Here is a 27,937-nt window from a genome sequence, read left to right as displayed (position 1 = left end):
AAATACTTAAAAGCATAGTGCCAAAGCAATCAATTGCCATGAAAAATCCATTCACCTTTTCAAACCCACTAATTTCCAATTTACACAATACTAGAAAAAAGATAAAAAGAAATTAAAAAAAGAAAAAAAACAACTTTGCACCAATCATCTCACAAAGCTTTGATCCTACAAACTCTTGTCTGTTGTTGTGGCCTTTCCTTTTGTCCCACCAAAAAACACACTAAAAAAAGAAATAAATTAAATCAAATTAAATGAATCAAAACCAAATTAAAAATTATTTTAATTTTTCTTTTTGAACCAATCTTCACCCCACCCTTCACCTACAAGCCAATTTAGAAAAATCCCAAATTTTAAGGGCACATTGTAAAACCAACCCTTAACCAAAGGGTAGTTTTGTCATAATCATATTTGATTTCCCAATTTCAAAAATTCCCACTTCTTTTTATTTTATTTTATTAAAACCCATTAAAAAAATATTAATTTAAAAATATCCCCTCTTCCCTATACTAGTAACTATACACCCTAAAACAGCTGATAAAGCAATACAAACACTCACCATTGAAGAGAGAGAAAATAAAAAGCTACACTCCTCTCTTTTCTCTGCTACAGAACAGCAACAATCAATCCAACAAAAAAGAAAAAAATCCCCAAAATTGTAAAATTAGGGTTTTAATTCAAACCTTTAAATACCCTTTTCAGCTTAAATTAAGTACTTTTTCTTCAAATTAATCAATGCAGAGTTTCTGGGTAATCTTCAGTTTGTTCTATCAAGTCAATCTGATTCTGGGTTATTAATAAAGAAGATGCTGGCTACTCAGAAGAAGAAGAAGAAGTTTCTGCTTTTAGTTATAAGTTCAGAGATCTTGATTAACCCTCTTCAATTATTCGGTTATCGTTGAGTTATTCTGATATTTCCCACCTTTTTTTCATTTTTATCGTATAACCTATGGTTTCTATTTATATAAATACTAGTATCATTTTCGTCGCTTTTTGAAGAGAGTTAAGGAAGAAGAAAAATGGGTTTCATGGTTCTGGAGTTGCGGATTTTCGTCGCTTTTTAGATCGTTGTTTTTTTTATTATAACAAAATTATAATTAGTAAGTTACTGTTTTTGGTTGCTTAGAGTATTATTAGGAAAATTTCAAGAGCTCTGATCTCGAAAGTTTGGGAAGTAAGAAAACATTCCTTGTGTTTTTCGCTGCTTCATCTTATGTTAGCAGATAATTTCTTACGTCGTTATTATCCCCATTAAAAAAAAAAAAATACAAAACCAAAAAAAAAAAAAAATAGTTCATCTACTAGTAGTAGTTATTTATTTATCTATCTATTCTCCTAGATTTGCAATCCATTCAGACATCAAGTGTGTCTGAGAGATATCATTTCGTGTCGAAAACCAACTGTGTCAAGCTTGTAAGAAAATGGCAATGTCCTGCAAGGATGGTAAGGGAGTGATGGATAATGGGAAGTATGTGAGGTATACACCTGAGCAGGTTGAAGCACTTGAGAGGCTTTATCATGAATGTCCTAAACCGAGTTCTCTTCGCCGTCAACAGCTCATTCGTGAGTGCCCTATTCTCTCTAATATTGAGCCTAAACAGATCAAAGTCTGGTTTCAAAACAGAAGGTATATTATTCATCTTCTCATTTGCAAGATTTTCATGTTAATTTTAACTAATTTTATGTTATTTTAGATTGTGGCATGAATTTATAATATATTGTTGCAAATTCCTGTATTAGATGGTCTGACATGGTCTTATTATGTTAAATTCGCAAATTCTTGTATCAGACGGTCTGACACGGTCTAAATTAGTTAGTGTAACAAATATAATAATAATAATAATAATAGAAACAATTGTTTGTCATGTTATGTTTTGCAGTGTTTGAGTCAATTTGTGATTATTTTTCTACTCGTATATTTTACAAGATTATTGTTTTTTTTTTTTTATGGGTTTTAATTATTGTGTGTTTTAAATGTGGAACAGATGTAGGGAGAAACAGAGAAAAGAGGCATCACGGTTACAAGCTGTGAATAGGAAGTTGACTGCTATGAATAAGCTTCTCATGGAGGAAAATGATAGGTTGCAAAAACAAGTTTCACAGCTTGTCTATGAAAATGGCTATTTTCGCCAGCAAACTCAGAAAGTAAGCAAAAAAGACTTTATCTTTCGATATACTTTGTTTACTAATCTTGTTCTCAAGAGCATTATCCAAAGCTACATTTAAATGGGTATTCATATTCCCGGAATTTTCATTTTTTCACGACAAAATCACGTGTCGATTGGTATAATTAATGGCCCGTAGCTTAATGCAATTAGCCCGCGTATATTAATGCAATAAACTAACATGTTTTAACAAAATTTCGTTATTTTACAACATAATCACGTGTTGATTGGTTTAATTAATGTTTCGGCATGTATCTTAATCCAATTAGCCCGTGCATGATTAATGTGATAAACTAACATGTTTTGATTTTGTTGATAATGTGGTAATCAGTCTGGGATTGCTAGTAAAGACACAAGCTGTGAATCAGTGGTGACGAGTGGTCAACACCATTTGACGCCACAGAATCCTCCAAGAGATGCTAGTCCTGCAGGGTAAGTGGGGGAATAATTTGGTTGTTGTGTCATTTTCTGGTAAAACAAAAAAAACATCGTTTACTGTGAAACTTTCTTTGTTGGGTGTGTGGTTAATGGAGTTTCAGCTTTTGTTTTTCAGACTTTTGTCCATTGCAGAAGAAACTTTAGCAGAGTTTCTTTCAAAGGCCACTGGAACTGCTGTAGAGTGGGTCCAAATGCCTGGAATGAAGGTACCTTTTTAAAACAATTTCTTAATTATCTATTAATTATATGTCATTACTTGTTCATTAATCAATCTAGATAATAAGATTAGTAATGTAGTTAAAAGAACGTGTTTTATTAAATAAAAAGCTGTTAGGGGTTATATTTTAGTACTGAAAATTGTTGTGGAAACTTGGGTTTTAAGAAGATTTTATTAATTTTATAATGTAGAGTGTTTGGGTTGCTAATTTGTTGTTAAATATTGTAGCCTGGTCCGGATTCCATTGGAATCGTTGCTATTTCTCATGGTTGCACTGGTGTAGCTGCACGAGCCTGTGGCCTTGTGGGTCTTGAACCTACAAGAGTAAGTTCAATTTACTTTTTAAGGGTGAATTGATAAGTAGTTTGTTTGATGTTCATTTGAAGTTGAATTGAGCATTTACGCTGCTGCACATTTTACAGGTTGCAGAAATCCTCAAGGATAGGCCTTCGTGGTTTCGCGATTGCCGAGCTGTGGATGTGCTTAACGTGCTGCCTACTGCCAATGGTGGAACTGTTGAGCTGCTATACATGCAGGTTAGTGATCTCTTTTACTGTGTTTAAGTTTTTGTTTGGCTAATTTTGTCTACTTGCTTAACTTGGTGTTTCTCACAATATTTTGTGCTTTCAGCTCTATGCTCCGACAACTTTGGCTCCTGCTCGAGATTTCTGGTTGCTTCGCTATACCTCTGTCATGGAGGATGGCAGTTTGGTGGTATGTATGCCTTTTATTATGTTTGTTCTGTATGTAGTTTATCTTGGGACTTGGAGTGCTCCATGATTTTTTTTTGCTTCACGGCTAAGCCCTGTACTTATTGCCGTAATGTGTTACCACATATAGGTCTGTGAAAGATCACTTAACAATACTCAGAATGGTCCGAGCATGCCAACTGTGCAGAACTTTGTTAGAGCAGAAATGCTCCCTAGTGGGTATCTTATAAGGCCTTGTGAAGGGGGTGGCTCCATAATACACATTGTTGACCATATGGATCTTGAGGTGATACATATTCTGTTGATGCTAATTCCATCTATAAATGCTTTATTATTCACATTGACGACGTTGGTAACTAATAGCTCTGAATTGTCTTACTGTGAAACAGCCATGGAGTGTACCTGAAGTGTTGCGCCCCTTGTATGAGTCATCAACAGTTATAGCCCAGAAAACCACTATGGCGGTAAGAATATTCTTTTAAGCCTCATATCATGGATCATGAATTACTTCCATTAGGAGCTATTAATCGTTGTATGATTGAAACTAATCCTGGGCATTTGGTGCATGTTCTTGTCAATTCTCCTAATATTTTGCTGTTGGGATGCAGGCACTGCGTCAACTGAGGCAGATTGCTCAGGAAGTTTCCCAGCCTAATGTCTCTAATTGGGGCAGGCGACCTGCAGCGTTGCGAGCACTTAGCCAGAGGCTGAGCAGGTGGGTATACACTTAAGATTTATTAAAGATGTTGATTCTCCTTTAATTCTTTTGCTATCGGAATATGATGGTTTCCAATGTATCAGGGGTTTTAACGAGGCACTGAATGGGTTTACTGATGAAGGATGGTCAATGATTGGAAATGATGGCATAGATGATGTCACTGTTCTTGTTAACTCATCACCTGATAAATTGATGGCGTTGAACCTTACATTTGCTAATGGATTTCCAGCTGTGAGCAATACGGTTTTATGTGCCAAAGCTTCAATGCTTCTACAGGTTTGCATTAATTTTTTTTGCACAAAAATTTCCGTTCTTGAAGGCCATGTCAAATAATAAATTCTTCATTAATGGACTTTAAGATTTTGCATTCACTTAATACCTGTGTTTCAATGTATAAGATGTCATTGTGGTAGGAAATCATTTTGTCTAGTTATCCTTTCTTTTGATTTTTATTTGAATTTCTAAACATGTGTTCAGTTCCAAAGTGTTTAGAGGGGACATGTTTTTAAAGGCTCTGTCTCCATCGTGGAATTATTATTCTGTCGGGATTGCATTGTTGGTTTACCCTTGCCCCCTTGAACTTCAAGTAGTGAAGGTTTACAGGATTGATCTTTAACGTTTGAATAAATGATAAGTGATACATTGTGGCCGAGGCTCTTGCAATTCTTGGAGGGCTTGATTCTGTTATGTTTTTATTTAGTTTATCTTATTTGAAGTCACTGTGATAAAGAGCACAATAAAATAATAATACCGGATAGCGAACTCCTTGAGCTTGTGATAATCTTGTGATTACGGGGATGACAGTTGAATTTTGTATCTTTCTGGATATTTGGTTTCCTTGTGTACGATAGAGTAAGCATATATATTTGCTTTCTAGTTTAAAGTTGGGATGGGTCAATGTGAAACCCACTGGCTATCGATCTGTCTAGGATATTTTGGCGTCATCATGCTTGGTAATATCATCATGGTGCTAGGCTTTAATGGGTGTCTTCTACTATGATTACAATGTCACTTGAGTTGAAATCTGGTTGACACTTTGGCGGATGGATGCACCCATTTCAATGGAACGTTCTCCCTTTATGTATGTCCCAATGTTGCTAGAATGTGGGTTGTTCCTGTGTATCAGTGTGTAGAGCCAGTACAGAAGCAAGGAATGCTTATCCTCACGAAGTGCAGAATACAGAACATTAAGTTTTAAAAGTTTTCAATAAGACAATAACCACTTATGTATTTGAAGCCGTGGAGTATAAGCTACTAATACTTCTTTTCAATCTGCTCATACACATTCGATAGTAAGACATGTTGGTATAAAGTACAGAGAAAGTTTTGACTTAGTAGAGAAGTATCCTTCTCAAATCCTTGTCAAATTAATATGTGATTGAACTCATACCATTTGGCACTTTTTATTCACAATTAGCTCAATGGTGATCGACAGTAGAAGTTAATGGATTCCAATTCCAGATTCACTCATTGATGAGTTTCACGGACTCTAATTAGCCTGACTGTAGGAGGGAGTTGTGCTTGATTATGATAAAGCTTGCAATTAAAGAATTGCTGTCTTCAAATTTATATCGACTCCTTAGAGTTCACACTTGTGCTGCTTATGCGTTAGCCCTTTGTTGTATTGATTCTTGTAGTAGGTTTCGTAGAGCATCATTAACCAGGACTAATTATTTCTTTATTCCTTCTTCATGTGACCTAAGAACCATCTTTGTATAACCTAAATGTTGGTTCATGAGAGAGGGGCAAGAGAAATAGAGACTGTGAAGGGTATAATTAGAGTGAGACAGTTATTATCCCGTGAACCAAATTTTTTACTTTCTCTAGCCATCAAGAACATTTTGTTTGGGTCATAGGGAGTAGATTGATCAAGGACTTTATATCGGTCTTTGATGGCCTTTGTTTTTGTGTACTTGTATGGAAGATCAAAATATGATTGATCTATTCTTTCTTGATTTGATATCTTATTCTGTGCGTAATTCTTATTTTTTCAGAATGTTCCTCCAGCAGTACTTCTTAGGTTCCTTAGGGAGCATAGATCAGAATGGGCTGACAACAACATTGATGCTTACTTGGCAGCAGCTGCCAAAATTAGTCCCTGTAGCTTGCCTGGATCACGAATTGGGGGCTTTGGTAATCAAGTTATACTTCCATTGGCACACACCATTGAACATGAAGAGGTAAGCTTTTCATTTTATTTCAAAGATTGTATTAGTGAAGTACTTGATCCTTATCACTTGCTTTGTCTAACATGATTAATGATAATTATGTCATTTTTCATGTGCTTAGTTATTGGAGGTCATTAAGCTTGAAGGTGTTGTCAGCTGTCCTGAAGATGCTATGATGCCAAGAGACATGTTCCTATTGCAAGTAAGTGCTGGGCTGCTACTTCCTTTATTTCTTGTTGATCTCAAAAGTTGTAAGATGAAATATTTAAAGACCAAATTGCTTATTTGGGTCCCATAAAACTGCAACTGAGAGGTGGTGTATACAGTATACATTGTTGAGACCTGCAAATTATTGTTCAAATATACTATTTATGTCCATTTCTCACTATAACATGTTTGATTCTATGTTTATTCGCCTGCATGATGAATCAGTTCATGAATTCTGTCTTATCTCTTTTCTGCTTACTGTTTGGCAAAAATAAAGTTCACAACAAATTTTTGTTAGCTAACTGGTTAATTTTAAACAAATACAAATCAAATATCTTGATGTGATTTACTAGTTGGAACAACCATAAAATGATAGTTGTTGCAAGAAACAGAAGCAGTAAGATATTTGTTACCCTTAACTTGCAATTGCACTTGTTGACAATTAATTTCCGTCATACTTTGGTGTGGAACTTGAGCTAGTAATTTAAGATTTGATTATTAAGATTTTTCAATACATGGAGTGAGTCAATCCTTCTTTATTTAAACCCTATAATTAGCTAGTCTCTCAATGTTTGCTTCAATTGACATTAAGTTTGGTCAGAGGAAAGAACAGAGCACCAGGGTACTGCAAATAAAAGTTCTGAGCAACATAGTTGAAATCAAGTTATTTGGGGCATGTACAATGCTATTTTATCTCTCACTCAAATTAGATTTTTAAATACATGCTGCCTACCTCTATTTCAATGCTTAATTGCTTACAAGATCACGCTGTAATAATACGTACCTGAGTACCCCTTTCTTAAGATGTTACTTTTATAAGTCCCATAGATCATTTTTCATTTTACTACTCTAAAAATTGCTTATCACCTTTTTTTGCTGACGTGCTTTTATACTTGGTAGCTATGCAGCGGAATGGATGAGAATGCCGTTGGCACATGTGCTGAACTCATATTTGCTCCTATTGACGCTTCTTTTGCTGATGATGCTCCTCTCCTGCCATCTGGTTTTCGCATCATTCCTCTTGATTCTGTGAAGGTTGTTGCACTTTGGAAAGTGTTATTTTTATTCCTTTTAAAGTTCACTGCTTTCTTGGTGGAGGATAGCTCATATTTTTGCAACTTTTTTTGCATTGTTAAATCAGGAAACCTCGAGTCCAAACCGTACTCTGGATCTTGCTTCTGCTCTGGAGGTTGGTTCATCAGCAAACAGATCTTCTGATCATTCTGCTTCTGGTAATAGCATGAGATCAGTGATGACTATTGCATTTCAATTCGCTTTTGAGAGCCATCTGCAAGACAATGTCGCATCTATGGCTCGACAGTATGTTCGCAGCATTATTTCATCAGTTCAGAGGGTGGCGTTGGCTCTATCTCCTCATTTGGGTTCTCAAGCTGGACTTCGATCACCACTCGGAAATCCTGAAGCTCACACTCTAGCTCGATGGATTTGCCAGAGTTATAGGTTTGTCCCCAGACTTTTGTTGTTATACTTAGAATCAACTCTCTGCTCTTGTTGTTTGCCCATATATTCTTTTGTGTAGGTTCGTGTAACTTAAAAAAAAACTTGCTGCTAAAATAATTTGTTGTATAAAGTATGCACTTCTTAGACCCATGACAAGAATGCCTGTCCCTTGCCTAATGTGTGTGGCCTTCAGAAACAACTATTATCTTATAATATCAAGGCAATTAATTTGTTCCAGATTCCAGAATAGCTGTTAAATGAAAGCTGAAACAGATATCGTTCTTTGCTAGTGAAAAGGTTTATGAAAACATGGTCATAGCTTCCCATCATTATAAATTTCTGTGATGTATCAGCAAAAGTGCTCGTTTAACATCACTTTAGGTTAAGTTTCCTATAGCTTCAATGATAAACCCCATCAGAACCTCTTCAACAAGCCTGATAGATATCTGTTTAGAGCTTAAGGTGTCATTTTTGCAAAGTCCCTTATTTGCCAAAATGTTCTGATCACTCTGAATGTTTGATGTTTTTTGTTTCTGAGATATACTTGGTTTGACTTGACATTTCTTGCTTGTTTAAGGAAAAGTTCAGAATTTCAGAAAATATAACATTTGTTCAAGGAAAAAAAACCTAGCAAGGTTGAATCTTTGCATTGCATATTTATTTTTCAAAGACTCAAGGGTTATGCAGGTTTGAAAACATGTATTGCTTGCTGTTATTTTTCCAATTGAAGTGGGCAGGTAATGATTAGTCTCATTTAATTCTAGGGAATGGGAAAAATGATGGTTGATAAAATATCATTTTAAGGAAGAATGGAAAATGATGTCGATTTTGAAAATTGTTTATCTAATAGTCGCTTTACACTGGTTTAAATATTGATGTATGGGATTATACACATGTGAGAATACAGTAAATGCATAAATTCATGTAGATATGCCTTTAGAATTTCATGGAAGACTGAATGTTGGTCAAGGTCAAATTCAAAAGTTCTGTTAAGCTTATTGGATTTGTCACTTTCTTGACAGATGCTTCTTGGGAGTAGAGCTACTCAAATCACCTGGTGAAGGTAACGATGTTGTCCTCAAGACTCTGTGGCATCATTCTGATGCCATTATGTGCTGCTCCTTGAAGGTGAGCCATTTGTGCTGCTTCTTGTTATTGAGCTTCTAAGATTGGAAATTCAGAGGATTTTCGTCGTATTTTCCCTATTTGATTCAAAATGTTTCAATATCTTTTGCTGTTGCTGTTTAATCAGTGACTTTTTTTTTTAAATATAGGATAATAGGATATATTTTCCCAAATCTTTGAAGACCCGATATTATGCTAAAAATTACAATGGATCTGAATTTGCAAATATACTTAGGTTAGACTTCCTATCTGCATTATTCATTATTTGACCGGGGGACTATTCTTTTGCAGGCTTTGCCAGTTTTTACATTTGCTAACCAGGCAGGTCTTGACATGCTCGAAACAACCTTGGTTGCCCTACAAGATATCACTCTGGAGAAGATACTGGATGACCAAGGACGAAAGACACTCTGTTCAGAATTTCCTCAGATTCTTCAACAGGTTCGAACGATTGCTTTGTCTACAAAACATTTGCCTTTGAATAAAAATACAGAGTATATATCGAAGGGAAAAAACATGCTTCTTTACATGTGACATACATAAGTTGGTACTGACTGCTGATGCTATCATGTCCATTAAATTTCTCTGCAGGGTTTTGCTTGCCTTCAAGGTGGTATATGTCTGTCGAGCATGGGTCGTCCGGTGTCATATGAAAGAGCAGTGGCATGGAAGGTTCTGAACGAGGAAGAAAACGCTCACTGCATCTGCTTCATGTTCATGAACTGGTCATTTGTCTAATAGCTGGCAGCCTTAGTTCTAGTAGCACTAGCACTCCCAAGTTAAATACTTAAACAAAACAGGGTTATTTATGTGACTGTGAAGTAGTAATATGTTTCTTTTGCTCTCCTGGTTCTTACTATGGAGACCTTGGTAAACTGAATCTATCTATGGAAGTTACATTACGGCTAGGCAGGCAGAGACCTGAAACTGCTTTTCTGTTTGATTCAGTGCCTCAGCTTCTATGTTTTTTGTGCTTTAAATATTCTTGGATTAGCTTACTTGCTTATGGTTCGCATGATCTAATTATCAATTAACCCAACAAATATAATATGTACTCGCAATAATGGTTGGAACTTTGATTGAAGAATTTGCTAACATTGTTTAGTTTAATGTGAAAGTTGAGAAAGAACACTGATGAATACGCTGTGACATTATGACCATTATTAACTCTTCATCACGATATTTGTAGTTTCACCTCATCTTCATACGAAGTACTTCAATAGACCGATATTTATTTAGGGAATACTATGAAATTCTTCCAACATTTCAAAACATAAATGTTAATGTTATGAACCAAAGAATGTCAAAATTAGAATTGATAATAGACAATTGGTACCTTGAGCCAATTTTGAACACAATGGACGACACGAAACAAAGGCATGAACCAATCCACTAGAAAAGTTATCCCAAGTAAACATGCACATTGAGTCAATTACTCAGTATATAAAGTGTTTCCTAATTTCTATGTTTGTCTCAGGACACATTTGAGTTGCTTAAAAAGTAGTTATTGCATAGGTAAGAATTTTCATGTGAAGCTTCACGAAAATACTAGTAATTTTTTTGGTTTCCTTGGAAGAAAATAAAAGCTATAAAAATTTACTACCTCAGTGATTTTGCATGAAAATATCATTATCATTCTGCCCTAAATAATAGGGCACATAAGTTTTCAAGCCATCTAATCTTTAAAGTTTTGACCTATTATATGGATAGTAATCATATATTATTTAAGTTTTTACACCCCTGCCATATCAAACTGTTTTCATTTTAATTATGATATGAAGTATATGTATCAAAAAAGGAAAAAAAAAATTATACGAAGTATAAGGGAATTGTCGATCAAGGACAATATGGAAAATTTAATTGTGCAATCTATCAATAAATTTGGAAAGTACTATATTTCTTTGGGACAAAATAGAACTGTGGTCTATTATTTAGGTAGCATTGGCGATGGTCAGAATTTTTCTTAAATAAAAAAAACCATTTCGGTAATCTCTTATTTGCTCTCGATGTTAACTCAAATTGAATATAGCCATAAACATTGTTATATATAAGGAAAGCAGAAGATAGATAATTAATAATCCAAAACATAAAGGCATAAAGCTGATTGTGTAAATTGAGAAAAAAATTAATTCATATAGTAATTAGTAAATAGTTAAGTAAACAAAAAAATTTAAAAGATACAGATTTTATTAGTTATTTCATAGTACAAAATATTACAAGAAGACTTCCGGTTAAGCCGAAAGGAAAGGCCAAAGATGGCAGCTCCAATGGCTTAACAAACAAGATGACATCCTCATTACATAGACATATTACTATTATTAGTAGACAATCAAATTAAACTAATAATGGTACTCATCAACTCATTTAGTATATGCTAATTAATTATGAACCCACTCAAGAAACCCTAAAAGGGTGTAGATGTAGAACAAAGTGGGATCATCATTAGCACAACTTATGTTAATCCAAGATGATAAAACCCCCTTAAAACCAAAAAAAGGAGGTATTAAAAACAATGAATTCGATGTCGACCATCAAAAACAACCCTAGAAGTTAAAAGGCTTAGTTATAAGTAAATGAAAGCAAAATAATTAAATACATGCCAATTGATGAGTTAGTTGTCAATAGTAAGGTCATTCATCATGGAAGGCATGCAACTTGAGCTCCTAGTGATGCCACCCTTCTTTGGTGCACCTTTGAGGTCTCTAGGGCTCAGAGAATGGGCTCTAATCTTAGAGCTCTTCTTAAAAATCTCCCTCATGGCTTCGGCTTGGCATAGGACCGGATAAGCCCTACCGAGCTTATTGAACCTATGACAATGGCTCATATGAGTTTCTAGGGCTTCCTTACACATCCCTCCATTTTTCTCCATTTCTTCCTTTACAGCCTCAGAGCACAACCCACATATCCACTTACCTTGGAACTTGTCACGTACACGCTTTATGTACTCCGGTGTGTACTCCTCACTCATCCCACAACACTCACACTTTGCATCTTCTGCTTCTGAGATAGGTGGAAGAGCCTGTGATTCTTCTATCTCCATATCGATCTCCTTGCTTAACACGAAAGCAATGTCAGAGACCGTCCTCTTAAGGTTGTCATTAGCAAGCTTTGGTGGTCTTGAGAAGTTTCTTGTAGGCATGGGGAAGGATGTTGGAACTGCCTCGCCATGTGGTGGTGCCATGACTAATATAAGATCAATCGAGCCAACTTATGTGAGAAAGTTCTAAGTTGAACTCGTATATTTAGAGAAAATTATGTAACAATAGTGTTTAAGGTTGTAATAGTTTGGAAGACAGACAAATTACTTGTTTTTCTTGAGTGTTTTTCCAGTGTTGATGAATAAGATAAGTGTAATCGAATGCTTATTTATATGAGTACAAGCTTTAGGGGACTCAAGATTTGAACGTATGATCTTGTGGACCAAATAGTAGTAAGTGTCAAAGTCTAGATTTTTCTTGAAAAATTACGTGACTACAAAAGCATGCAGTTGAAGGTCTTTTTCATGCAACATATGTAAAGTTGAGTGTGCATTTTATTTCTGTGGAGATGCAAAAAGGATTGCATGCAGTTTTTTTTTTTTTTAGTAGGATTTATTGCATTGTTATGTGCCATGAATTCAGCTTTATGCAGGGAAAAAAGATTATTTTTTTTTGGAAGGAAAAAGTTTATCTATTGTTAATGTAGAACTGAACTATAACTTTATTATAGTGAACACGAGATTCACGTATAGTAAGCAAATAAAATTAGGGTGTTTGAGAAGAATATAACTAAAAATGTTGAACTACCTTAGAATAGAGCGAGAAATCGAGAATAAAAAGTTGTCTCTTCATTAGAAGATAAGGTTGCTTTGTTGAATTTGGACAATTTTGTCTAGTTATGTTAGGCTACACTCGTACAAAAGTCTATAAGCATGGATGGATGGCTGCATGAGAAAAGTTTATATAACTAATTGGACATGGAAGAATTTTACTTACTTTGTATGATTTTGCACTAAACTTTACGCTCCATGTATAGAAGTATATATGCATATGTATTCTTTTTATTTTTTTATTTTTTTTTTATTTTTATTTTTTTTTAAGTGTGTTCTTTGAAAATTTCACTATTCTTTAAGTGGCATTGACTTAATTTTTTTTTAAAAATAAAGTATAAATAGTTATGAATTTATCTACAATATTTTTTGGACTAGTTACAATATTTATTTTAATGAATCAAGATGTATCAACATTTTATAAGTTATACAAATAAAAAATCAAAGATATTGATAGTCGGGGTTGTGTGTTGACAAACATATGTTATGTTAAATTGTTAGAATTTGAAAAAGGAGTAATAGTAAAACATGCCAAAATTGTTGCATTTTTTTTTTCTAAAATTATAGTAAGTGCTGGTTTGTGATTGGGTAATTAGGGTGACAAATGAAGAGAATAGAAAATGTACTTGTATAATTTAATATAATATGTGAGATTGATCTACCTCCTATGAAAGGTCTTAAGTATATTATGTAATTAGTATTAGACCTTATATATGAAAGCTACTTAAACTAGATATGATAGAGTACAAAACTATTATTGCTATCTCGGAACTCTAACCATTTGCTTAATCTTTTAGGCTGCAAGATTAGCCCTAGGTCTTAAGACTATACATGACATCAGCAAATCACTTATTTTTTTGTTTTAAGACAAGACTTCACAAAATTTATGCATATATGAAGCAAAGTCTTAACAAAGTCTTAAATGGAGTCTTGAAAATTCAAGACCCAACTTAAGACTCAGTTCATATTTTATACATTGTATTTTGTCCATATACGTATACCAAAGCACACTTTTTTCCCAAAAAATATTATCGTTAACAATAATTTAATCTTATTTTATTGAAAAAATGTAAAGTGTAAATCTAATTGCAATTGACTGTTGTATTTATTTTTATTGATAAAATTAGTTGTATTTTTCTTGTATTTTAATCTAACGTATTCTAATATTTGCTATTATTTTTATCAACAAATAAATTATAAAAAAATGTAATTATTTTTGGCTATGGTATTATGTATATATATCGATCATAATATTCACGTAATTTCATTATTATTTATAATTTTATCTATTAGTGGTTTGATATTATTTTTCAAATATGTGCCTATGTAAGATACATAATTTACGACGCCATTGTAAATCATACAAAATAAAAATAGAATGTATATTTGAGTAATCTTAAATAAGTCTGAGGAATAAAGATCTAAATTTAGTTGAATCTTATAGAGTCTTAACATAATTATAAAATATTAAAAATTATTAAAATCTGATGTGACATGGGGAAAAAAATCTTAAGACAAGACATGGCTAATCTTGCTTTAGCTGCGTTGAATTGATCTCTTGACATAGTATAAAAAAGCATAACAAGATCAAATGTAACGGGATCAAAAATCATGATGAAAATGTAAAGAGTTGTAATTTGTTGTGTGTGTGAGGCCGGGTTCATATATTATAAATTATAAAATATCTCTTCAATAATAATATTTCAATATCATAGATAGATAGATCCATTCAAAAAAAAAAAAAAAAAAAAAATATAGATAGATTACTAATTTAACATGCATGCATCTTAAGCAATTAATTACAAAATAAAAAAAAAAAAAAACGAAAAAGAAATTTGAAACCCCTTATATTCTTCATGGTTAGAAATTTGCCATGCATATATGTCATCGGCAATTAATCGAAAAAGAAGCTGTTGGCGTTATTGCGTAAGCTACTTGCACTTCGTCTATGGTTAATTTGAAAAGCTACATTTCTGGCCACAATCATGTTTAATTATGAATTTATGATACCAAGGATTAATTCGAAAAGAAAATAAAAATTTCTATGGTTGATTTTGGTTACTTCTACATCGTTTGATTTCAACCAAATATTTGATACGAGTTTTTATTAAGTTATGGTTTGAAGCAATTTCAAGTTGTCATAATATCTATAGTTTAAACTTTAAAGCTCTTACAACCCCTTAAGTAGTTAAGTGTATGAGTGTACATGGAACACAACTACACAAAGTAATAAGTTGACTGATTTCAAAGATGCTTACCGAATTATAAACTTGGAAAGTTACTCCAAGAAAATGTACTTGCATTGCATTATTATTTACTTAGTATATTACAATAATCTTTGTATCATTATTACGCACGCTAATCAACAGTAACATCTGTTAAATTTCGAAACAATATGAAATGGGCCTGGGCAACCCGAACAAGGAGGAGGAGAGTTAGGTCCACAAACAAGGCCTTGGAGCTTCCATACTAAAACCAATTGGCAATAGTAGGAGGTACTCCTCTACCTTATAAAGTGAAACCATCTCTCCTCTTTCTCCAATGTGGGACACTCATAAGTGGGCTACAATGGGTTTCAACACTCCTCCTCACTTATGAGTGTCCTTTAGAACTTCAGAGCTAACTGGATAAGGCCAGATCAATAATCCTCTTAGGGGCTGGACATCCTGTGGAGGTAAATCCTTATCCAGTAGCGATTAAATACCCAGTTTAGAAGAGACCCGCAACCCGAGCTCTGATACCATGTTAAAGGACCAACTCAACCAAAAGCTTAAACTGATAGTTGAGGCCCAGAAATATGTTTTATATTCTATCACTCCCCTTCACATGAAAGGCCCTTTGGGCTTGAAATGTGGATGCTACACAGGCTCACCCATACCTGGTGCGAATTAATTCCACTTTGAAGGAGGGGTGGATGAGATTCGAACCCGTGACCTTTGTGTCACGCTGGCTCTGACACCATATTAGAATACCAACTCAACCAAAAGCTTAAGCTGATAGTTGAGGCCCAGGAATATGTTTTATACTCTATCAACATTAGATTAATCAGTGGTACAATTTGTTGTGTTGTTGAGGTCTAATTCCCTACCAAGTAAGCGTTGAGAACCTTTTGAGTTATAACAATGACAATTTATTTGGCCTTTGGTTAGAACTTCAATCACTTGAGCTTAATTAAGACTGCAAACGAGTTGAGTTGAGCCACCCTTTTCGAGCTTTAGTGTCCAAGCATGGCTCAAGTTTGAAAAGGCTATGTAATTTTGTGTTCGAGCTTTGTTTGTTAAGAATTTGGTTCCTTTTTGCTTGAGCTTGACAAGCTCAAATTATCAAGCTTTATCGATAATGAGCCTTTCAATTTGTAATTCCAATCATTTTAATTCTGCATTTAACTAGTGGTATCATCAAATGTTTTGACTTGTTGATTAAATTGGTCAAGTTAATTGACAATTGTTACTTGAAAAGGTGGTCGAATTGGCCGAAATGAAATAAGCTAAGGACATTTGGGTACGTAAGAATGTAAACTAGCTTAGTAACTTAAGAACAAAATTACCATGCGGTACAATTTCTCAATTTGCCGCCATAAAATTAAAAAAATTCTCAATTTGCTAATAAAAAAAGCTCCATTTTTCAACTTCTTACTAGCATATTCAACTCACTTAGATTGTTGAAAAAGCTCTTTTACCAAATGAACGAAGTAGTTGTTTTATATAGTCCGCAACCTTCTAATTTGATCAAAGTAAACTCTCTTTACCAACCTCTCTTTTTGTTCTTTCAAAAAAAAAAAAAAAAAAAAAAAAAATCCTCTCTTTTTGCTAAAAAAATTATAGTCAAATGAGACAAGTAAAATAAGACTAAGAAATCGCGTACAAATTTGTAAATATTAAATTGTTAGATTGAACGAGTTATAAACAAGCTATAGGTCCACCGTACGTACGTACGTGCATTGTGAAAATGGCAAAAAGATCATAAGCTTTGCCTTAGGTATATAAGTATATTCTAGATCATACTCCACACACAAATTATCTTTACAAAACAAGGCTAAGGAAAGGGAAATATTGAAAAAAAAAATAGAGTTTTTGGTATGGATGAGAATGAACATCAAATGCATGGATCAAATTTAGCCTACACACTTTATAATGAATAGTATCTAATACTGAAATTAGGAAGTATGTTAATTAATACATAGGTTAGCTAAGTCAAGTATATGATTTAGTAGTTGAAAGAATTCACGTGTGTTCATCTTATAACCATAAAAGCTAAGCTATTGCATGCATGCACACCAAAGCTATTGTATATTCACGGGTGAAATTTATGCATGTCATTTTCTTTGTCACAGAAATAGTTTGGTAAATCAGTTATCAAAAAAAGTTAGTAAAAAAAACTAGTTAATTCTAAGTGAACTTTGATGCTTTGGTCATTTGGTCCTTGATCTTTCAATCATTTTCTTCTTTAAATTTTGTTGGTGCTTTTTTAGAAGACTTGTTGGTATGAGGTGCGGCTGATGTTTGTTCCTCAAATATCTTTGTTTTTGTTTGCATTTGAATCCACGCAATTATTATAAAAGTTTGATAATTTCGTAAATGGATTAAAGGATATGATCAAGTATGTTAAATAGTGTATGAATTAGGAGGACCATAAATTTTAGATTAAGGATTCGTTTACGTGTATAAATTAGGAGAGCCATAAATTTTAGGTTAAGGGTGAGTGTACTATGTACGTACACATGACGGATTGTGTTGTTTCTTTTGTACTGCACTTCATTTATAACACTAGGCTTAGATTAATTGATACAAAAGTTATATTACATCTATTATAATGATAATGTCAATATCGATATAAATCTGTAAATAAATAACTCTTTGTTTTCGAATTTTGTTTGATTGACTTGAATATTTAAGATTTCATCAATGTCAAAAAAAAAAAAAAAAAAAAAAAAAAAACACTTTGTATCGTGCTGAATTAGTAACCTAAATTGATTAAAACAAATTAGTTTGCCATTAAATGGCGGCGTTCCCCTTACTCCCCTAGTAGCCACCTTTAACAGCCTCAACTTCCTCCCATCCTTGCCATCACTATCTTAGTGGTCCTTTGGTTGCACTTAATTGGGATGTTAGTATGTTACACTCCCATTGTATTTGCAGCACATATGCATTTTCACTTCCTAGAGATTTGGATTTCCCACTTGAAGAGTAATATATACCTAAGTGGGACTAGGTAAGCAATAATTTCCGTGTGACTAGGTAATCAACTTCTCAAATTTTGCGTGAAAGTAAAAATCCTTAGAACTGTTTTTTATTCGACAGAGGAATATATTCTTGTCAACCAAACAATTTCTATAGTTTTTATATCTTAGGAAAGTAGATTACCCATGAATTACAACGTCAACCAAATAACACCTTAGAAATTTCAACTAAAACAATTGAGAGACCCAATCCACAAACTTATAATAAATGCAATATGGTGGTGGTGCACAGGCGAATTAATGCCTATGTAGAAACTAGGAAGTATGCGCATCATGGGGCTGGAGATGGACTAGGTCACTTGATTGTTGCCCTGTTGGGGTCTAATTCTTTATTAGGAAAAGTAGATCAGTAGCACATTAGGGACTGTTGGCGATTACTGGCTGTTGGGGCTTGTTGGCGACTATAGGTTGAGGATTCGGTAGTGTTTGTACAGGTTGGTTGTGGTAGAGCCAGAGGTGCACCAGTGGCTTTGATGTTGGTTGTTGATTTGATATGGTTGGTTTCAGGGGTGACTTGTGTAGTTGTGTTTGAGCTGAGGCAGAGTGATCATGGTGGCAACAAATTGGTGATTCCCCGGAGGCAGTGACGAGGGGAGCAGTGTTGGTAGGGTGGTCGGTGGTTAATACAATTCAGTATTCGAATAAGAAATATCATTGTTGAAATAAAAATTAAATGTTTATTCAGCGAGACTTTAGTTATCATCATCAAGAGGAAAAAAGCAGAAAGAAAAGGTTTCGTATTATATATATAAATTTCCTGCAACACCAACCAGAAACTCTTCCCAGATTCCTACAGGAACCTGCAAGGCTACAATGAATCGCATTTAAATATGTTTTTAGCCACAAGAACACCTAAAACAACAAAAGCAAACGCGGAAAAAGCTCCTTGCCTAGAAAGCATGAATTCACTCCATGTTAAAGGCCGGGTGACTACATGCAATACGTTCTGAAATTGTTCTTTCAACTCATCTAGTGATCCAGTATTATCAATCACAATGTCCGCTTTGCTCCTCTTGGTATCCAGGGAAATCTGAGCATTTATTTTGTTATTAGCTTCCTCATCGTTTATTCCATCTCTCGAAACCAATCTCTTTAGCTGTGTTTCGCGATCAACCCATACAGTGATGATAGGCTTAGTCCATTTGTCCATTTTGGCCTCAAACAACAGTGGGACGTCAAGAACAATCACCTTGTGTCCCTTTAACCATAGCTTCACTATTTCTTGGAGGATGCCAGAGGATATATAAGGTGCCAAAAGCCTGTGGCATAATGCACACGGCATTAGCATATCATACACGTGACTGTTAGCATGTTACCATAACAAAATACTCTGAACAAAAACTAATGAATTCAAACTTTAAACTCCCCTAGATTAGCCACCTAACTAGAAACTAAGTCCTCAAAGCATGGGATTGCACGCAGTTGGATAGAAAATGGACATCCACTGAATGTCTATTGCTTTAAATACGTGAGGTATGGAAGCAAATGTCATAACCTCAACTTCCATATTGCTCATGCTAACATGCAATGATGGAAGAATTGCAAAGGAAAACTACTTTATCAGACTCTGCAGGAAGATTTACTCTACCGGTTAAGTAGTTGACGCTTATCAGGATTGGAGAAAACTATACGTCCCAGCGCAGGCCTATCCACTTCCCCATCAGGTTGTAGAATGTCATCCCCAAATGCTTCCACAACCTTCTTCCATCCACCTGTGCCTTTCTTCAATGCATCCTGAAATCAGAAGTAGGATCATAAATACTAGCATAAATTGTAATGATATGCAAATTGTTCAAAATGTAAGAACAAATTGGATTCAAGACAATTAATATCATGCTTGTCATCATTACTCCAGTACCAAAATCAGGGTTCTCACCTGACAGGGTGGATGGCAGATGTATGAACTTACCCCTGCAAATACAGAGTGGTTGTTGCTACAATTTCCATATAATAAAGACAATTATTCTTGAGTGTGTCTGCTATAACATCAGAGCCCTCAATCTCTGACCACGAGCAAATTTTGAGATCACAACCAAAAACTTGCAAAAGGAAAATTGGGAAGAAATTCTTCTATAGGCTAATATAAAAAGAGTTTTGTTAAATAATAATATAGGCTCATCTTGGATTATGTTAAATATAAAGTGTACCTAATAACAGAAAGGACCAAAAAAAAATCTAACACATTCCACTTCATGCTACCAAATGTCACGAGGGAAATGAGCATAGCACATTCCACTTCATGCACTTTAATGTCACATAAGGGGAATTTATGCTGCCTAATAAAAGGATAACTCTTAACTAAAATTTAATTATAAGAAGATGTTCAAGACTTCAAGTGTTCAACAGTGATGCAATCAGTTTCATAACATTCGTGTTGATACAAAGAATGAAGCATCACCAAACATAAGATAGAAGCAAACATAATTCCATCGAGATGCAGTCATGTAAAATCACTTGTAGCTCTAACTTTAACCAACTCTCAAGAGTCATCCCAACCCTTGCTCAATGGAAAATTACCAAAAATACAAAGAAAAATGTGATTAAATCAAATCTCAACATAATTTCCACCCTTTTTCTATACCATCCTCCCCACCAAGGGAAACATAAAAGCATTGTATCAACTCAGCCAGAGTAACACCAAAAAAAAATCAAATTAGACATCCAACAGTCAATATTGATGATAACATTTAGTACTAATACTACTAAATAGGCGATGCCTATTAACAGTCAGTAACACAGTAATCCAAAACCAAAATCAATAAAAACCCCATGATCAAGAAAGATAGGGAGAAGAAGAAAAATACCCGAGCAACCACATCAGCATCGACGACGGGAATGCCTTGAGCTTTGAATAGGTTGGAAACAGTGCTCTTTCCAGATGCAATCCCACCTGTTAGTCCAACAATTCTCATCTCCTCAGTAGGGGACTAATTATGGAAGTGTACCAACTGCATCAAGAACAATTAACAGCCAGAAAAACTGTCATTGTTTGGACATGCCACTTTCAAAGCAATGTTCTTCAACAGAATTCAGTTTCTATTGAGTGTGACTTCAACTGATTTTATTTTGTAATACATATAATTGTTTAATATAAGAAACTCAAAGTAGTGATTTGTCATATTAGACCCTGCTATACCTGTGACATAGTCACTAGTTAAAAGCTTTCACACAAGTTCATATTTCGAATGAAGTCTCCAACACTAGTTCTTAACCTAAATAAACAAAATTGCCCATCTGTTTGACAGCATAGTTCATATAGTCGCCAGTATCAAAAGAATACAGATTTACGTATATGAGTAAAGCACAATACAGTTCTACAGTCAGTTCCAACACTGGAAGGTTAAATCATGAAGCATCAATCACAAGTGAATAATTCAGCCAAATCTAGAATGAGTACTAATATAAATAGCAACAACAATAATCAAAATTCTCATTTTTAAGGAAAATCCCAAAGCAAAATTTTAGCAAAAATCATATGAGCAAATTCATTATCCTTCAATCAAAATTTGGGGAAATCAAACTTTGACTCTCTAGCTTCAACAACAAAATAAATACTTGGCAACTGCAACAACTAACTAAGCCCTAACATATGATTTTGAATTACATTTTGAATGCATTTAACATACATAGCTACCTTTGATAAGTAGAGGGACAATGTTAATTTCTTGATTAATTTCTATACAAACAAAGAATGGTGAAGCCTTTGGTTGTGATGTTGGAACTCCAAAAGTGAGGGATTGGATTTGAGATAGGAGAGAGAAAGAGAGAAATTGGATTTGAAATAAGAGTAGGAAAGAAAGAGCAATTGTGTTAATGTAAAATCGTAGACGATTTGTGATTTAAGAAAAACGGCACATTAATAAGTACTACTTGTAGCTGATAAATTGTCATTTTGAATCATAATTATTATTGGGCTTTACAACTACTTGGGCCAATTTCATGACAAATTTTTTATCATCCAAAAATTAGATTTCATCCAAACTTTGAATTCGAAATTAAATAATGCTATTCAAGCAAGCCATTAGGTTCTTTTTTAGTTCGTGTGATTTTATATTAAAAAATAAAATTTAATTTTTTTGCTTCTGATCTACTATGGAGGCAATCCATTTGATAAGACAAATGATGGAGTTTTATAGGGTAAAGAAGAAAGATCTTCATATGGTCTTTATTGATTTAGAGAAGGCATATGACAAGGTGCCAAGAGAGATACTTTGGTGGGCAATGTTGAAGAAAGGTATCCCACGAAGGTATGTAGACCTAGTTAAGGATATGTATCGGGATGTGTCAACAAATGTGAGGACATGCGGAGGGTTGACAAAAGATTTCCCTATTACAATCGGATTGCATCAAGGGTCTGCATTAAGCCCTTTTCTTTTTGCAACGGTTCTAGACGAATTAACTAGACCAATTCAAGATGAGGTTCCATGGTGTATGCTGTTCGCAGATGATATCGTTTTGGTGGATGAGACTAAGGATGGGGTTAATGTCAAGTTGGAGCAATGGAGGCAAAGGTTGGAATCTAGAGGGTTTAAGCTAAGTCGGAGTAAGACTGAATATTTGGTATGTCGTTTTGGCACTCAGAGGGGGACAAGCAATGAAGTGGTGAGTTTGGATGGAAAGGATTTGACCATGAGTGAATGTTTTAAGTACCTAGGGTCGATCATCCAGAAGAATGGTGACATTGATCAAGACGTGACCCACAGGATTAAGTCAGGGTGGCTTAAATGGAGAGCGGCCACGGGAGTGCTATGCGACCGCAGCATTCCCTTAAAGTTGAAGGGAAAATTCTACAGGACTGCCATAAGACCAGTGTTGCTCTATGGTACAGAATGTTGGGCTTCTAAGAAAGAGCATATTAAAAAGATGGAGGTTACGGAAATGCGCATGTTAAGGTGGATGTGTGGAAACACTTTAAGAGATAGAATCAGAAATGAGGTTATTCGCAAGAAAGTAGGTGTGGCGGGCATTGTAGATAAATTAAGGGAAAATCGTCTGCGTTGGTTTGGACATGTAAGACGGAGACCCGAGGGTGCACCGGTGCGAAGAGTGGAAGAGTGGGACCATGGAGGGATTAAACGAGGAAGAGGGAGACCAAAGATGACTTGGTTGGAAGGAGTGAGGAAGGATATGAAGTGCATGGATTTACGTGAGGATGAAGTTTTGGATCGTAAGGGATGGAGGAGAAAGATTTATGTTGATGACTACACGGAATAATCAAATTTGGTTTATGTTAGCCGACCCCACTTTTGGGATTAAGGCTTTGATTGATTGATTGATTGATTGATTGATCTTTAGATGGAAACCATTCCCTCCATTGCTGTTTGTTTGTCTTACTTGACTTTTTGCATAGTTTTTAAAACACAAATTCGATCGTTGTTGTCTTCAATCTTGTATCATAAAAAATAATGGAGTATAAATAGTTGATGCTCCCACCATCCCGAGTTAGACGCAACGCTTTGACCGGCACATGTTTTGGGTGCTCATCACCAATTTCTGGCCAATTGACTAGATGTTAACTCACTGTTAACCATAGCACATTAAAAAAAAAAAAAAATTATAGATTCAATTAAAAAATATAGAGCCACCATTCCAACCAATTCCAACCCCCCCCCCCCCCCCGCTTTGTCCAAAAACACAAATACTCTTTAAATTTTGTTGTTTTACTCTCCATCTTCTTTTTCGTGGCATCTCCACCTCCATTGACGATTATCTCTCTCCTCTTTTTTCTTTGTATCACCATTACTATTTTGAATCATGCTCACCAGTTTTACAGCAAAATGCTAAACATTTTTCCCCAAACAGCACCACACACCACGCACCACACTGACCAACACTAAACAAACCAGGTTTTTCAGAGACATGACTAATTGGTTCATGCTCAAATGCAGAAACATTTGCAAAAACCAACAAACACACAACTGCACGAGCACACACAAGCACAACACAAAGCATCCAGCTGCCTACCAGCAAACCACATGTAAACTACCAAAATATTCCCCCACAAAACCCATGCATAGCAGCAACATTGCAGCAACTTGATTACAATTTAACACAAGTTTTCAAGATGAAAATAATACCCAAGAATGAAACAAATTTAGTTGATACTTGATACTTTGATAGTAGTAATAAAATACGTCCAAGAATGACCTCAACCAAAAAATTAAAATACAAATCATGTACCAAAAACAATAATACGGAGTATATAGCAAACTAATACAATGCCATTTATTCTGTTTAAGTAAGTCTAGAATGCTCAATAAATATATACTAAGTATAAAATCATGTGCCACTTATAACACTAGAAGAATAAACTAACTGTTATGATAGAAAATTAGTCCACTTCACTCACTATTATAATTGAGGTCACAACAAGAGATATAACAAATTCTATCTCCTTAGTACACTCACACAGTTACCTTGTGAATCTTACCAGTTAAGCTGATATAGTACTATCCACCTCCATGGCCAAGGTCATTTTATCAATACTACTAATGTACCAAGCCCCCTAAATGACACCTAAAAAGGTATTGCCAGCAACACTCGCTTTCCTCGTTGCTGCCCCTGACCAGTCAACAACTGCAGCAGCAAACACTACAGACCCTGCTTATATCTCCCTCACCTCACAGCCCTTGCACTCCTCCCTCCCTGCACCCTTACCTCCATCTCCCTTGCCTAATCATAACACAATAATAGCAGCCTTCTCTGACCTCTACACAACAGTCACGTTGCAGTCCCTCGCTATACAACGCATGCAACAGGCCAGCACCAACACTTCCCACACATCTCCCTCAAACCCAACAGCCCCTGCATTCCCTCCTTGCTGCCCAACAAAACACATCCCATCAGCCACGCACCTTCACTGCAGTCCTTAATGACTACACCTTGCTGCACAACCAGCCCTCGTCTCACCCACATCCACACCATACCCATCTCAACCCAATAGTTATTGTTTTAAATTACTCGAATCAACATGATTTTAAATTTTTTAAGTGTTATGTCTAATATATATAGTTTCTTATCGAACTTTAAGTTTATACATTTATAAATATACCAATTTTGGTGGAGGAAGAATTTTGTGGATGACTATACAAAATAATCACTTTTGGTTCATGCAGCCGACCCCACTTATGGGATTAAGGCTTTGATTGATTAATAAATATACCAATTGTAGTTCCTTATCAATTCCCAAAAGCTTTTGCACTAATTTTAAACTACTCACACCTTAATGCCACTAAACAGCTAACTAATTTGCTGAATTTCAGTGAGCTTATGTTCTATATTCAAGAACCAAGTTTGTGCAGCAAATGCAAATATTTTGATTAGCTATTTATTAGTGCAATACTGCAATGCAGTTTAAGGGAAAAAAAAAATCCAGTAAAATAAATCAGCAATTTTAAATTTCCTCTACCCCTCTTTCTTTATCTGATTAGGGTTCTAAATTAAACCTAGGTAAGATGAATTTGGCTACTGTAAAATCATTTTAATTGTTACTGAAACAAGTGTAATTCGGATAAATTCAACCTTAATGTTGTAAGTTCTTCAACTGGATATTTGGATTCGATTAATCATCAACTTCCCGGGTAAAATTCATCAATTCCCACCTATTGGGTACTCTTGAACTCTATTAAAAACAAACAAATTTTACAAAATTCAGCAAAACTAACATGAATTAAACCCACCCAACCTGGAAATTGGCCAAATAAATTGACAAAGTTTCAATTTTTGATCGACTCCGATAGATATATAAGAGTGAACAAATCAATTACAACATACTACCATATATTATGATCTTTTAAACTTAAAATAGAGCACTTACTTGAGGCTTGAATCCGTACGAGAATACAAAAGACTGAATTCACAAATTAGACCCTTCGAATGAAACACCAAGATCCACAAAACCCTTCAAAGAGCAGATTTCAATCGACTTCTACAGTAAGGAAAAAAAAAGGAGCATTTGATTATTTTTTTTTTTTTTTTTTTTTTTTTTTTTTTTAATGACGAGAGGAAGATTGCTGATGAGAAGTCAAGGGGAAATGATTTTGCCAAATCGCCACATCAAAATTGATTTTGGCACCTTGATTGATTTTTCACAAACTTTTAAAAAAAATCAAATGTACATCCATTATAAAGATGGACTAAAGTGATCAAAAGTTACCCCTGAAATAAATAAAAGTTACCTGAAATAAATAAAAGTTACCTCAATATGCATAAAAGTAACTCTATACAAATAAAAATTATCTACACTTTATTAGTAAATAATCACATTTTTGGTTTCAAAAAAAAAAAAAAAAAGTAAATAATCACATTTTAAATGACTAAAAATCTATTATTAGTGATTGAATGTAATTAAATTACCATTATAAACTTTTCTTGTTGTCTATTTATATAAAAATTGTATTATGTTTAAAGTTACTCAAAAAAAGGCTAAAAGTTACCCTAAAATTAGGTAAAAGTTACCCTTATACAGCTCGATGTACAGTAATATTAGTATAAACCGGATGTATACAAAAGTTTTCTTTGATTTTTTAATGAAGAGCATCAATGTCGTGACAGATATGACGGTGTAAATGAAAGTTATTTATTTATTTATTTAAGGCCCCGTTAACTTCACCTTAAAAATAATATTATTAAATAAAAATATTTTTAGATTAGTAAAAAATATTTAGTAATTATAAAGAAAAAAATATAATAGAAAATCAATAAAATAAAATTCTCTTTTGTTAAAATCAGTAACTTTAAGGAACAAATATCAAAGAGAATCAATAAAAATAATAAGGTGCAATGAACAAGGGCTTAGTCACATTTAATGACGACTTAAGAATTAGGGGGGTTATTTTTTTATATAAATTAGGATTCGTTTGACATCATTGTGATAATTTTGAAAACTGACAACAGAAAAGTAGAAACACCTTTTTCTTGTTTCCTGTTTTTGGTTTTCTGTTTTCAAAATAACTACAAATTGAAAACAAAAAACAATGCCAAACAAGCCCTTAAGAATTTTGGGATCACCAATGAGAAACTAGAAACTAGAAAAGTAGGGGTTACCATTGGGAATTTCCTAAAAAAAAAAAATTTTGTATTTTTGTATGAACAGATTAAACAAGAATTTTAGTAAAAAAATCAATTTATTTTTTATAAAAAGAAAAGGCATAAGCAGTGGTACAAAAGGATAACCTGGTTCAGCGGTTGACCGGCGACGCTGCGGTGGGATGGTGGAGCAGTAGGGAAAAAGAAATAAAAAGTAGAGAAAAACTAATAAGGAAAAAAAGTGCAAGGCTTGAACAACAATGATGATCTTAACAAATCCGCTAGATTTGATCTAGTTTTACGAATTTTGGGCATCCATTTTCCGTCCAACTTAGTGGCCTGATTTATTTAGCCTGCAACCCGGCCTATGATCACCTCTAGTCCACATCACAATGTCCCATCGATATGCGTAATGTGTTGTGATCATGCATATCGATGGGATGTTACATAAAATTTGACTCGATGAGTCGGTTAAAAAAGTCGAGTAATTAAACACTTTTTTATTATTCTTTTCAAGTTGGGTACCTGACCTGGTAAAAATATTGGGTTAGGTCATGGCCACAGGCCCACAGGGTGACTTAATTGGGTACCCGAATACTCTCGTTTCACTTCTTACTCCTTGGATATGTAAGCATCCAAGTAAGACTGCCACACCAC

General features: G+C 34.5%; 3 protein-coding genes across 3 annotated transcripts; 1 reads left to right on the top strand and 2 right to left on the bottom strand.

The window, feature by feature from the left end:
- Positions 1-445: 445 nt before the first annotated feature.
- Positions 446-10,147, top strand: LOC145619103 (homeobox-leucine zipper protein ATHB-15). Its single transcript, XM_081673704.1, has 18 exons — positions 446-1,624; positions 1,983-2,142; positions 2,494-2,594; positions 2,716-2,806; positions 3,046-3,141; positions 3,240-3,353; positions 3,448-3,531; positions 3,658-3,813; positions 3,917-3,991; positions 4,136-4,242; positions 4,329-4,521; positions 6,240-6,425; positions 6,535-6,615; positions 7,521-7,655; positions 7,762-8,081; positions 9,104-9,209; positions 9,498-9,647; positions 9,798-10,147. Exons 1-18 carry the CDS (start codon positions 1,419-1,421, stop codon positions 9,942-9,944), a joined length of 2,508 nt encoding a protein of 835 aa, XP_081529830.1. The 5' UTR covers positions 446-1,418; the 3' UTR covers positions 9,945-10,147.
- A 1,228-nt stretch (positions 10,148-11,375) lies between these two features.
- On the bottom strand, positions 11,376-12,535 carry LOC145621072 (uncharacterized). The gene has a single exon (XM_081675806.1). The coding sequence runs from the start codon at positions 12,385-12,387 to the stop codon at positions 11,818-11,820; it is 570 nt and encodes a 189-aa protein (XP_081531932.1). The 5' UTR covers positions 12,388-12,535; the 3' UTR covers positions 11,376-11,817.
- Positions 12,536-18,975: 6,440 nt separating this feature from the next.
- Positions 18,976-26,239, bottom strand: LOC145620545 (dephospho-CoA kinase-like). Its single transcript, XM_081675236.1, has 4 exons — positions 26,070-26,239; positions 21,058-21,201; positions 19,842-19,987; positions 18,976-19,512 (listed from the first exon to the last, which is right to left on the bottom strand). Exons 2-4 carry the CDS (start codon positions 21,163-21,165, stop codon positions 19,062-19,064), a joined length of 705 nt encoding a protein of 234 aa, XP_081531362.1. The 5' UTR covers positions 21,166-21,201; positions 26,070-26,239; the 3' UTR covers positions 18,976-19,061.
- Positions 26,240-27,937: the final 1,698 nt, after the last annotated feature.

Source organism: Chenopodium album, chromosome 27, assembly GCF_948465745.1.
Source record: "Chenopodium album chromosome 27, dcCheAlbu1.1, whole genome shotgun sequence".
In the NCBI taxonomy this organism is placed as follows: Eukaryota; Viridiplantae; Streptophyta; class Magnoliopsida; order Caryophyllales; family Amaranthaceae; genus Chenopodium; species Chenopodium album.
This window is presented reverse-complemented; position numbering and strand designations above follow the sequence as displayed.

Bases quoted from the DNA above. Each gene is read 5' to 3' on its own strand.
- LOC145620545 (XM_081675236.1), bottom strand. From the start codon at position 21,165: ATGAGAATTGTTGGACTAACAGGTGGGATTGCATCTGGAAAGAGCACT. The intron at 19,988-21,057 runs GTATTTTTCTTC...TTCTGATTTCAG, and splicing joins ATGCTGATGTGGTTGCTCGG to GATGCATTGAAGAAAGGCAC. The intron at 19,513-19,841 runs GTAGAGTAAATC...ATTATGCCACAG, and splicing joins AAGCGTCAACTACTTAACCG to GCTTTTGGCACCTTATATAT.
- LOC145621072 (XM_081675806.1), bottom strand. From the start codon at position 12,387: ATGGCACCACCACATGGCGAGGCAGTTCCAACATCCTTCCCCATGCCT.
- LOC145619103 (XM_081673704.1), top strand. From the start codon at position 1,419: ATGGCAATGTCCTGCAAGGATGGTAAGGGAGTGATGGATAATGGGAAG. The intron at 3,354-3,447 runs GTTAGTGATCTC...TTGTGCTTTCAG, and splicing joins TTGAGCTGCTATACATGCAG to CTCTATGCTCCGACAACTTT. The intron at 4,522-6,239 runs GTTTGCATTAAT...TTATTTTTTCAG, and splicing joins AAGCTTCAATGCTTCTACAG to AATGTTCCTCCAGCAGTACT.